The 13605-nt window shown below is 35.1% G+C and overlaps 1 protein-coding gene across 1 annotated transcript in view; it reads left to right on the top strand.

The window, feature by feature from the left end:
* KCNH7 (potassium voltage-gated channel subfamily H member 7) overlaps positions 1–13605 on the top strand; it is a 664682-nt gene that overhangs the window by 455564 nt on the left and 195513 nt on the right. The window contains exon 4 of the mRNA XM_069079806.1: positions 2414–2842. Coding sequence (XP_068935907.1) covers positions 2414–2842 — 429 coding nt within the window. The remainder of the gene's footprint in view (positions 1–2413; positions 2843–13605) is intronic.

Genomic DNA, 13605 nt, shown 5'->3' with positions numbered 1-13605 from the left:
TTAGACCTAAACTACCAGCGACTATCCTGTGTCAAGCTCCAACCCTCACAGTAAAAAAAAATAATTAATTAATTAAAAAGATACTGCCAACAAAAAGGTTAGAAACCATGAACTAGGAATTCTGTAGTATTTAGGGACACCAGAATATCATGAAATACTGACTTGGGTACTTTCCCTAATCTCTTCATTTTCTGCACTCTGTCAGCTACTGATTTCTTTCTTGTCCTCTTTATTTATGTCGCATACTCTGAGATATATTTTTAGTATGATCTTTTCAAACTTCAAAGAAAAGATGAAGATATTAAGTACAATGTCCCCTCCACAGGTGGAGAAATAGGCCACACTACTTCCTTCCCTAATTAAATAATAAAGTCCAAAACCTTTGCAGAACTCCAAAAGTACTGGCCAGGAGTGGCCTAATGCACTAGATGAACTCTTTCTGCATCCAATCGAATCTCCTGCTAGTACCCAACATCCCCACTACTTCTATCAGGTCCATCTCCTATTTCTTCATTGTCCTACTTCCACTACGTGTCCACTATCTGTCCCTTTATTTGGGCTTCTTCCAGTACTCTCCTCTCCCCTTTGTCTCCTATTTTCACCTAGTTCATTAAAGCCTGTAGTAAATATGGCATCTATAGAAATAAAATTGATGTGTGTTTTCAATTTAAGTAATATAGCATATTTTAATATATTAAATATAGTTTACTTTCTTGTGACTAGGCAACTCTGGTACTTAAAAACATGCATTCTTTTACCTCCTACATAGAATAATTATACTTCTTGTCATTCTTATAGAATACTTCAGCAGTGTTCCTTGTTCCAGATATGGATGGCTCAGTTATTAATTTATTTTGTTCAGTTGTTTTTCAGTCATGTCTCTTTGTGATCCTATATGGGATTTTCTTAGCAAAGATCCTAAAGTGGTTTGCTATTTCTTTCTCTAGCTCATTTGATAGACAAGGAAACTGAGGCAAACAGGGTGAAGTGCCTTGACCAAGGTCCCACAGCTAGTAAGTATCTGAGAACTGATTTGAACTCAGAAAGATGAGTCTTTCTGACTTGACCCTGCATTCAATCCACTGAACCACCTAGCAACCCATTAATTTATAATTCATCCTGTTGGTATGAACATACATGAACAATTCTCAGTTGTTGATTTTTGGTAAAACACACCCACACACAGAGGAAATATTTTGTTTAAAAAAATACCAGTTTTCAGAGGAAGAAATTAAAGCTATCTATATTCATATGAAAAAATGCTCTAAATCACTGTTGATTAGAGAGTTACAAATCAAAACAACTCTGAGGTACCACATCACACTTACCAGATTGGCTAACATGACAAAATAAGAAAATATAAATGTTGGAGAAGATGTGGGAAAGTTGAAACACTGATTCATTGTTGGTAGAGTTGTGGACTGATCCAACCATTCGGGAGAGCAATTTGAAATTATACCCAAAGGGCTACAAAAATGTGCATACCCTTTGACCCAGCAATACTACTTCTAGGGCTGTATCCCAAAGAGATCATAAAAATGGAAAAAGGACCCACATGCACAAAAATATTTTTAGCAGCTCTTTTTGTGGTGGCCAAGAACTGGAAATCAAGGGGATGCCCATCAGTTGGAGAATGACTGGACAAGTTGTGGTATATGAATGTAATGGAATACTATTGTGCTATAAGAAATGATGAGCAGGCAGACTTCAGAAAAACCTGAAAAGACTTATATGAACTGATGCTGAGTGAAATGAGCAGAACCAGGAGAACATTATACACAGTAACAGCCACAGTGTATGACAACTGATTTTGATAGATTTAGCCCTTCTCAGCAATGCAAGGACCTAAAACAATTCCAAAGGACTCATGATGGAAAATGCTATCCACATGCAGAGAAAGAACTATGGAGTCTGAAAGCAGAGCAAAGCAAACTATTTTCTTTTCTTTTTTTTCTTTCTCATGGTTTATTCCATTCATTATAATTCTTCTATACAACATGACTAATGTGAAAATAAGTTTAATGTTTAATGTACATATACCTTAGGAACGTATATATTGATCCTATATTAGATTACATACCATCTTGGGGGAGGAAGAGGGAAGAGAAGGGAAGAAAATTTAAAACTTATGGAAGTGAACGTTGGAAACTAAAAATAGGGGGCAGCTAGGTGGTGCAGTGACTAGATCACTGGCCCTGGAATCAGGAGGACCTGAGTTCAAATCTAGCCTCAGACACTTAACACTTACTAGCAGTGTGATGTTGGGCAAGTCACTTAACTCCAATTTCCCAACCTTCCCCCCTTACAAAAAAAAAAAATTAAAAATAAATAAATTAACTTAAAAATGAAAAAAACTTACAATGTATTTCTTTTTTTCTCTGTTTTGTTCTTTTCTTTTTGCATTTACCTGTAGGCAAACTTTTTGGGTTCAAGTTGCCTGGTCTGAGGCTCCTGACCTACCGAAAGCAATCCTTGCCACAAGAAGACCCAGATGTTGTGGTGATTGACTCCTCCAAGCACAGTGATGACTCAGTGGCCATGAAGCACTTTAAATCCCCTACAAAAGAAAGCTGCAGCCCCTCTGAAGCAGATGACACAAAAGCATTAATACAACCCAGCAAATGTTCTCCCTTGGTTAATATATCAGGGCCACTTGATCATTCCTCTCCCAAACGGCAATGGGACAGACTCTACCCTGACATGCTGCAGTCAAGCTCCCAACTGACCCATTCCAGATCAAAGGAAAGTATTTGTAGTATACGGAGGGCATCTTCAGTGCATGATATAGAAGGATTCAGTGTCCATCCCAAGAATGTATTTAGGGACCGACATGCAAGTGAAGGTATGTTGAAAAAAAATTTAAGTGTATTTTGATATATTCTAAGAGAACATTTCCTTGTTTTGGTTGATTTTAAGTTGAACCCTTAGGCTAGGAGGGAAAACTCTCACAAAAGGTAGAGAGTTTTGAAAGTTTTAAGGTTGACTTTCATAACTATAACTACTTCCTACTGTGACTCCAAATGGTGACCTGACTTTTCTGTGTTTTTATTTCCCTGACACTACAAGCATCCTCTACCTACCCCATATGGTGTTAATTAATTCATGTTGATTACGAGACACTCTTAGGTGATAAACACTATGATGCACAATATAATTCATTTTTATTACACTTAGCAAATCACTTTATGAACTGGGTGGAAAGAAAGAGCTCAGAGATGGTTACTATGATTAGAGGTAGTCTATTAAACAGCTATTTCTATAGTAATTACAAAGAAATCCAGTGAACTAATCAAATGGCTGAAAATAAGTCTAATTTTGTTCCTCCTGTTTCCATGAATAAAAGTCACCTTTTATACTTAGAATGTATTCCCTATTAAATCCATTTCTTTGGTCAGGGTTCTTGTTAGATGCCTCTTCTGAATGAAACCTCTTATAACTAACCTTGCAGACCCCTGGGTAAAAGTGATGTCTTGGTCCTCAGATGTTCCTAGAACACTTTATTTTAAACTCTCCTTTTGACTTTTCCTAGTCTATCTTCTGTCTATAGTATATATGCTATATATCATATATTAAATTATAATCTCCTTAATGATAGGAATTGAGTTGTTTTTCATTTTTATATTTCTAGAATCTAACACAGAACCTTGCAATTAATAAGCAATTAATATATTTTAATCAAATTAGAAAAGTCTGGCTTTGTAATAACATAATGGCCTAAATATGTCGATCCCATTGACTCTTCTGTCATAAAATTTATACTACATTCATAGTAGGATAAAATGCAATCATTTTTAAAATGAATATTTTTTAAATTATTAGTATACTCTTGCTTTTTTGATTTTTTTTTGGAGGGCAACTGGGGTTAAGCAACTTGCCCAAAGTCACATGGCTAGTTTTGTGTGTGTGTATTAAGTGTCTGAGGCTGGACTCGAACCCAGGTCCTCCTGACTCCAGGGCTGGTGCTCTATTCACTGTGCCACCTAGCTGCCCTATTCTCTTACTTTTCCAAAAGAGTTAAGGTGAATCAGACAGAAATATTTCCTAAGGTCCAGAATACTGTATTAATTACTTTAGAGGGATATAAAAATATAAGATGAAGCTTATCCTCCCCCCCCCCCCCCCCAAGTAGCTTATAATCTAACTGGAAAGTCAGAAAGCATACAGTTACATAATAGCAAATAGCAACAATAACAACAACAAAAATCTCCTAAAGCGCAAATTAATAGCTTAAAACCTAATCAATCCCAATTCAACAAATTTAGAATTTGGGATAATTCTTATGTAGGCAGAATTTGCACTGATTAATTTTTTAAAAAATTAATAAACAAGTAAATACATTGTTCAGTTTTGGCCGACTTAAATCCACATTTTAAAAACTGCTAAGGGGACAACTAGGTGGCGCAGTGAATAGAGCACCGGCCCTGGAGTCAGGAGGACTTAAGTTGAAATCCGGCCTCAGACACTTAATACTCACTAGCCATGTGACCTTGGGCAAGTTGCTTAACCCCAATGGCCCTAAACAAAAAAAAAAAAAAAAAGGAAAAAAAAAACATTTTGTCATTGTCCATTTACATATATACTTACTACACTAGTAAAAACAAGATTCTTCTATATTAATTACAGTAAGCCACATAGTACCTTTACTGAAAATACCAACACAGCTGATTCTGATAATTACTTTAGTAATATAATTAAGAAAATTCAAACAATTTTCTGTTAAAATAGTTTGAAATTCAAATTCCTCATTAATTCTGAATGATCAAGAGTCAAAAATACTAGGCTGATGAACTTAGATTTGTTTGATCAAAGGAATGACATTGAAAAGAATAGAGATGATAGATTATCCTAACAGCTCTGTTTCCAAATGATTATAGGTAACATGATCATCTAGCAGGGTATTAAAGCAATCAAGGCATGGAGTGGTAGAAGACTGTACAAGAATGATAAGAAAACTAAGGGGGAATGGAGCTATTCAGTTTGTAAGGAAGAAATGAAATTTAGTGATAAATTGGAGATGGGGGAAGAAGACAAAGAGGATTTCAAAATGACTCCAATTTCAAGACCAATTCTGACTTTGGGAGAGGGGGGAACTACTTAGGGTAGTGATGTTACCAGTAATGGGAAATTTAGAAAGGTATGTTGGTCAGGAAAGAAAATTGATCATTGCATCATTTTTGATGTGGCACATTTGGAGTTTTAGTGAGATATTTAACTAAAGAAGTCCAAGAAACTAGAGATCTAATCTTGGAGAAAAAATGAAAAGTTGGAGTAATGGAGTGTCCATTTGAGAATCATTTGTAAAACAACCCTTGAAATTTTTATTAAAATCATTTAAATAGATTAGGTTCTCCTGGTCCCACCCTCAAGGAGTAAAGGGAGAACAGAAAAATTATAACAAGTCTGGCCTTAACTATTATAGAACATTGAAAGGGCCCAGAGAAATGGCAAGCTCAGAGGAGACAGAAACCTCAGTCAAAGGATAAGAAGGGAAGAAATCCCAACATCACAGGAATCGAGGGAAGGCAGAATTTGCAGAAAAGATATAGCCATACCCGTGGCAATGACATTGAAACTACTCATCTCTGCTGTAGAATAGTGAAAGAGGAAGCAGAGATCATGGACAATGCACAGACCGGAAACTTAACCACAGTAAATATTTATAGGTCAATCACAGAGCCAGAGTCTGCCCAATCAATTTAAAACTTTAGTAAATTAAATGACCAAAATAAACAAAAACATTCAGGTAGTCAAATTCATTGTCTAGAATCCTAGTGTCAGAAGCAATTTGAGCAAACAGCAGTGCACAACATAATGACAGACTTTAAAAAAAAAAAAAGATGATTTGATTGAAGTCTAATCTTTGATTGGGTCTTTGGAGTCTCCATTAGCACTAAGTTATTGATATAACTCAAACCTATCTATTTAATAACTGATTTAATATTTCATACGTATCTCTATATAAGCAGGTAATTACCATTGTTTGAAAACAGAATGGCAAATCTAACAGAAACTCAATGACAAGATTTTCCCCAGTCCATTCATACCTTTCTTTCCGTTCCCTCCCTTGCCCCTTCCAGAGCTTCCCAATCACTCCCTAAAGGTACATCTTTTATTTGCAAGAGTCTTTCTTGTGTCATCACTCCTGTAGTGATGGAATGATAAAAATAGATATTTTATTCTGTTCTTGTACTATTGAGCATTTGTAGCTACTCCCAAATAGATTAAAATAAGATTGGCCAGACCTGATAGGACTGTGTTCTTTGAAATATTTTAGAAACGGGTTCATTTCTGAAGGGAAATAGAACTGACACATTTTGTGGATCAGTGTTTTATCTTTTTAATATAATTTGTAGAAAATGTTAAATCTCCTAGTTAGTTTTTAAATCTGATAACTGATTTCGTCAAACAAGAAAGCTTTTCTACATATATTAGGTACTTTCATCTTTTCACTCCTTTTGGAGTAATGACATGATCTGGGGAAAAGACTACCGTGTTTCCCCGATAATAAGACACTGTCTTATTTTTTTTGGAAAGAAAAACACCAGAGGGCTTATTTTCAGGGGAGGGCTTATGTTGTCCTGCCTCAGCCCTCCTCTCAATGGCGCCAGCAAGCAAATCACTGGGGAAGAACAGGATGACGCACTCACTGCTGCAGCTCTGATTGGATGCAGCTCGGAGCGTGCGTTTCACCGGGGAAGAGGGGAACGGTGCATACAGAGGGTACCATAATGTAGCGTGTAGCACAGGGGATCACCTTCACTACAGTAGCAATCTCAATAGGGCTTATTTTCGGGGGAGGGCTTATTTTAGAGGAATCTTACACAGTAAGGGGAGAGCTTATTTTCGGGATAGGTCTTATTATCAGGGAAACACGGTAAGTGATTTTCAAATAACTTAAAGTAGCTTCAGAATGGAAATCTAAATATAATATAAAAATATGAGCAGCTTGGGTGGACACAGTTCAAATAACCCATATACTCACTTTCTGTTAATTGCCCTACATATCTGCAACTTGTGGTCCAATAAGAGAAGAAAAAGAGTTGGCAGTTATACCTCAATTCCATTTGTATATTGGAGTCTAAGGACAAGTTGAGTTCTACATTTATTAGACTGAACATTTGCTACTGAAATTGTTTCGATTTTGTGAATTGAAACAATCAGAATATATCTCAAGGTTTTACACATGCTTAGTAGTAATACAGATGTTGCCAAAATGTTGATCATTTTTTAAAAATCTTGGATATATTTGGCTAATGTTGAAATAAGTAATTATTTCAAGTCTCATTTTATGACACTTAGGTAAAATAAATGCTATAATATAAATGGAAGATTTCCCTGTTTGAAAGCAGTCTGAAATCTTTCATATTTATGTTGTCTTGCTACACTGAATTTAGCACCTAGAACACAGTGGGAATTTGATATTAAGATATCAGGTGTATTAAGCAATCACAATAGACTTTTGAAAAATATATTTAATAAACATTTTGAGATAGCCTAACATTTCATATGTTCTTATTATTAACACAATACCCATTAAACACTTGACATAAGCCCATTTACTAAAGTGTGTTGGAACTACTCAGTTTCTTTAAAAGATGAATAATTCAATGTGACTGGATGCAAATATGAAGTGAAATGGATATATCCATATTTAACAAATGTTTTCAGTGCACTCTTAATAAGAAAGTACAACAAAAAAAAAAGTAGAACTACCAAAAATGAAAATTAACTTGAGGTATGTAGTATTATATAACCTTTCTTCCCACATATCTTTTAGGTGCTGCTTCAGAAAACATTGGAATTTAGCACTGGATTAACTGTATTAACTGGATTAACATTTTTGCACTCAGGGCAGCCAGGTGGCTCAGCGTGTAAGAGCACTGGCCCCAGTGTTGGGATGACCTGGGATTGAATCAGGGCTCTGATACTTAGCACCACACCCAGAAATAACTGGCTGTGTACCTTTAGCAAGTTACTTAACCCCAATTGCTTATAAATATATATGTATATATATATGTATATATATTTTGCACTAAAATCATTTTCAGCTGAGGAAGTCATTGTCCATATTAGCATAATTGGTCATCGTTGAAAAAATAAAGTCAGATGACTTTTTAACATTCTCTAAAATGGAACCTTTACAATATCAGATGAATTTTATTTAAATTAGTTACCCTTTTGCATGGTTAAAGAATAAAAATTTGTGCTAATTCCAATTAATGGCACAATCTAACTATTGCATTCTGTTTCTTTGATATGTTTTACAATAGTAATTCTGAGAACAAAATGCAGTTTTTAGTCTCCTTTTTATCTTTCTCTCCTTTTCTTTATTCTTACAATGCTGAATACAGACAATGGTCGCCATGTCAAAGGTAATGTACAAGTATAGATTTTGTTATCTGATGCTTAAAGAGCCATGTTATTCGGCATGTTACCTTGCCTGTCATATGACCTGTATAATATTCCATTCTCATGCTGACCTCTATAGGGCCGGGCATGTTACTGAAGTAGTTTGGAGTTTGGCTTGGTTTTACTAGAGACATTATAATGTACCCCACTAAGTCACTGTAAGCCAGTACTTACTGGAAGAAGTATGAGGACAAATTGACAATGGCGCATCTGATAGAGTTAAACTAATTGCACTGGGAAGGAGGCGAGTAGATCTGTTTCACGTACAGAACAGTTGAGTAGACATAAATGGCGGGAACAGAGCTCCATGGTAGTATCTTCATTTATCCCTCTTTTGTCTCCTTAAAACTAGTTTCACGCTCCTGGATGGCAGGGGGTATGGTTTTAAGTTTACTGTAGTAATAAAATGTGCATGCATGACATTCATTTCTTGATATTCAATGCTACCTTTAAATAGTTTTTAATTGCATCCAAAACTAGTCACTGATATTAACTAGAACAGCAATAAAGAAAAGGCTACTCTGCCATACCTTCTAGTGAATTTGGATTTGATTAAAAATTTAAAGTTTGTTTTGTCCACTTTCTATCATATCCCATTAGATACAAGGTGTCACAAAAGATAAGAACATTGTTTAATGTCAGATTGAAAACTGTTTTGTCAGATTCTCTGTGAGGCCATGCATGCAGCTAAGTATTGTGAGTATTGCAATGAGAATTCCTCCTTTGGTGCATGTATGTTGCATGTGCAAACTTTATAAAGCAGCCATCCCTGGTGTGCTAGAAAGTCACTATTTTGGCTTCTTGTGAATATCAGTGGTGTTTTGTACACTGTGTACTTTTGTTTATTTTTCACTCCTATGTCTTCAGTGCTGGTGAAAATTTTGGATAAACAGCACTGCAGACAGAAGACCTTACCACAAAAAGGGCTAATTTTGAACAGATGGAAAACATGGCAGAGTCCCCCCTCTTTGATTTTATCCAAAGACCTTAGGATTTGAACTGATAGGATTACCTTTAATGGTGGGATGGTGTTTCAGTATCTTTGGTTAATTCAATTCTCAGCCTATCCACTGTGACTGTCAACAAGGAGGCCAATTAGTGTCAGTTATGGTGATAAGGGCTTGTGGTGACAATGATTCAGGCATTACCCTGCAACCAACATCATATAGGCTATATTTAAAACAAGCATCTCCTTTGCATTTTATTAATTAACAATAAGCTCGTGGGTAATTTTGCAACCACTTGTTTCTCCTCAATAAAAATAAACATGAGTTCATTATTGTTTCAAGAATAGTTCAGATAGTCAATATCCACAGACCTCTAACATAATGTTTCTGTTTTCCTACTAATTCATTTTGCTCTTCAAGTTTTCTTCAGTGTTATTTAATTTCATTCTCTATTTTAAATGAAATGGGCAATTTCACATATAGCTTTTGGCTTTCTCTACAACTGTTTCATGTAAGAGATTTTTATTTAATTAATTTATAAAATACTTTTTTTATAAACTTTTATCTTGAAATGTCAAAAGTTAATTGAAGGCTAAATATAAATACAGATTCTCATTATATCCAATATTTATTGGAGAAGAATCATCATAGCACTCATTCCAAAAACTGCCATGTTAGGTTTTGAGTGGTTATCCAAGTTTTCCATGAAGTAGCTAACTTTGATTGTCAATCACAAAAATATTTGTAAAATAGTTTTCTGATTTCCCAAAAATGAATTTAGGTATTATATAATTGAAAACAAGTTCTATATAATTCTCTATAATTAAAAATGAGAGGTAATAATACCTAGCATTTTCATAGTGCTTTAAGGATTACAAAGCACTTTACAAATATTAACTCATTTTGTCCTCATAACAGTCCTGGGAGGTAGGTGCTATTATTATCGCCACTTGACATATAAGTAAACTGAGGCAGACAACTGTTCAGTGAATTCCCTAGAGTCACACAGCCAATGGGGGGGTCTGAGAATGGATTTCCACTCAAGTCTTCCTGACTCAATATCCAGCACTATAACCTTTTGTACTACCTCACTACTTCATATCAATTTTGATATCGATACATGAATAAAACCCAAAAGTGTGACTAAATTACTTAAATACCTAGCATCATAAAGAAACCTTATTTACTGAGATATAATCAGGCAAGGGCTTGAAAGAACTTCAGGTTCACCTTATTTGTTTCCATCCAAGCAATACACCTGTCAGTTATATACATGACACCATGGATAGGTTGGTTTATATTCTTTTATTAGAGCTATCCAAAGAAAGTTATTGCATTGCCTTCTTTAACAACTTGTTAGAATCTTCTGAACCACAAAACTCACCTAAATCCTTCTTGCTGAAATTTAATCTCCTTTCCTCTTAGTGTCTCCTCAGTGTTACTCAAACACTAGCTGGACACTACCATTTAATGTAATAACACTTCAACTTTAAGACCATTATTAAATCAGTGTTCGACCTTGGTTTCTAAAGTTAAATCGTTCCAACTTAACCTTTTCTCATAAGATCCATTCATTCCCTTTAATAAACTTAAGTGTTTGATGCTATAATTTCCTCAAAATAACTGGCCATAGTCTATAAAGAAAAGCTTCATCATTATCAAAACAAATGGAAGGATTACTTCATTAATTTTGAATGTAACTATATAGATGGTATAACCGTTTCTGTAACATGTCATGGACTACTCAATTTCTAATCCCATTTGAATTATTCATTTTCTTCTATGCACCTATCTTATCAATACCCATGTTGTCTATTCATTATCTGAATCACTGACAAAATATCTGATATGAGAGTTCTTATCACTGGACCACTGCGACCCTTTGAAGACATTATTCCTAATTGTTGTGCAGTGTCCAACAAAGGAATAGCCATTTCCCAAACTTGTCTAAGTCTCTAATATGGAACAGAAACAAAGACCCTATTCATGAGTTATTAAAACTTTCACCTTTTCTGGGGCAACTAGGTGACACAGTGAATAGAGCACCAGCCCTAGAGTGAGGAGGACTTGAGTTCAAATCCTCAGACAAGCCTCAGACATTTGATACTTAACTAGCTGAGTGACCTTGGACAAGTCACTTAACCCCAATTGCCCTGCCTTCCCCCTCCAAAAAAATACTAAAAAAATCTTTCACTTTTTCTAAGTAAGAATAGTATCTTCAAGTAGAAACAGGTTGATTTAGACTATTTTACAAAGGCTACTAAGTAGTTGCAAACTGATTCTCTGATGACATAGGCTCTTTGTTATTTTATATGCTTACACCATATATTAAACACTACATACATTGAATAAGATTCTATCAGAAATGCACAACTGTTTCTTCCAGGTTCTTTCTAAGTATTAACCTGATTGCTATATGATGCTCAAGAGGTATTCTTTTTCCATGATCTTTTTTTCAGAAAGGCCCTATTTGCATTTTTCAAATACTAAGGCTGCCCAGCTAAATAATTCTGTGATAACTTCAGAAAAAATCCTGTGCTCCTAAGAGACACTTAAACCTGCTGATCTGAATACTTGTTCTAGCTTGATTTATTTCTATGCCATCACCGTGCACAGGCTTTGATTCTGATTACAGCTTATTTCTTGAGAAAAAACTAATCTTGTTTTGTTTTGCTTTTGTCCTCAGCTATGTTTCCTTTCTTATACAATGAGGACACTATTTTAGTCTTCCTTCAATGCCTGGTGAATTTAAGTAATATTTTAGTGTTGCAGTGAAATAACCTTAACTTTAATGTCCTTCAAGTTTGTTGGGGGCTTTTTTCTAAACCTTTAGATCTGGCTTCTCTAGGTGTATCGTGGGTCTTTGTATCCAAATGTTTGAACCTGACCTAGTTTTATACTTCATCAGAAATATGTGCCATATTTCAAGCCTCTGTGCAGCTACTGGATTTTTTAATTGTTTCTTGTTTTCCAACATCTCCTAATACTTTGGGCAATTTTGGATCTTTTGAACTGGTAATTATCTCTCTAAAGAATACCAGACCTGGGGCAGTTAGGTGGCACAGTGAATAGAGCACCTGCCCTGGAGTCAGGAGGACCTGACTTCAAATCCAGCCTCAGACACTTAACACTTGCTAGCCGTGTGACCTTGGGCAAGTCACATAACCCCAACTGCCCATCCAAAAAGCAAAAAAAAAAAAAAGAATATCAGATTCTCCCATATTCCTTTGTATTCTAAGTAGGTACTTTTCTTACTATTGCCCTGTGTTGGTAGGAGTTCATTTTATTTAAATTCATCTCCTCAGCTTCTCAGATTACTCTTCCTTCTTTTATTGTCTTCCTAGTCCTCTAAGACTTGATCACTTTCAGTTAGGTTGCGTTTTACTGTTCAGTGCTCAATGAAGTTATTTCTGAAAACAGAATTAGGAAGTAGGAAGCTCTGATTTCTGATTTCTAGATTTTGAATCCAATTGCTTTGTGGCCCCATTATCTCTGCTTTAGATTTCTCAGATCTGAAATACGGGTTATAAAATTACCCAGACTCAAGTAGGAGGAATACTCTCATTAACGTTTTGAAAAAATTCTGAAGGCTAAATATGCTCTAAACTAGCTCATTTCCTCTCGTAGATTTTCAAACACTTTGCAATATAAACATTTGAATGCAAAATTAATTTTTTAAGAAAGTGTCATGATCTACAGTGTAAAGGATTAAATGAAATTTTGGTTTATAGGAAAGTCTGCTTGATCCTTGGTTCCATAAATCCTTTTAACTCAAGAATTCTTCACCTGAGCCAAGTACAGAAAATAAATTTAATTTCTTAACATTTTAGAAATATTAAATTCCATCTCCTATATCTGAATTTTTGAACTTGGGTTCCATGGATAGATTTTGGGGGTCCATGGATTGGAAAAATATATGCCTTTATTTTCATTAATCTTTTGGCATTTCCTTCAATTATTTAAAAACATTATTCTTATTAGAAGAATGTTGGCTTCCCCAGACTACCAAAGAGGTCTATGACACACTCAAAAGGAGTCAGAGAATCCCTGCTATAACTTTGGATGAACAAATTAAATTTTAGGTGACTATAATCAGTAATGAGTACATGGGGTGCTAAGAAATAAAAATCTGCCATAACGAATAGAATTTACCACTGAGGAAAAGACATCTTCCATAAATAAGATAGGCAAAACCACTTTTAGCAATAAAAGTGAAACATTAAATTCTAATCTATGTCTGGGAAACAGA

This window comes from Petaurus breviceps, unplaced genomic scaffold, assembly GCF_028583685.1.
Source record: "Petaurus breviceps papuanus isolate PSGF00001 unplaced genomic scaffold, PetGlider_PUasm1.0 91133, whole genome shotgun sequence".
Taxonomy (NCBI): Eukaryota; Metazoa; Chordata; class Mammalia; order Diprotodontia; family Petauridae; genus Petaurus; species Petaurus breviceps.
The sequence above is the reverse complement of the archived record's forward strand: the minus strand, read 5'-3'. Positions and strand labels throughout refer to the sequence as shown.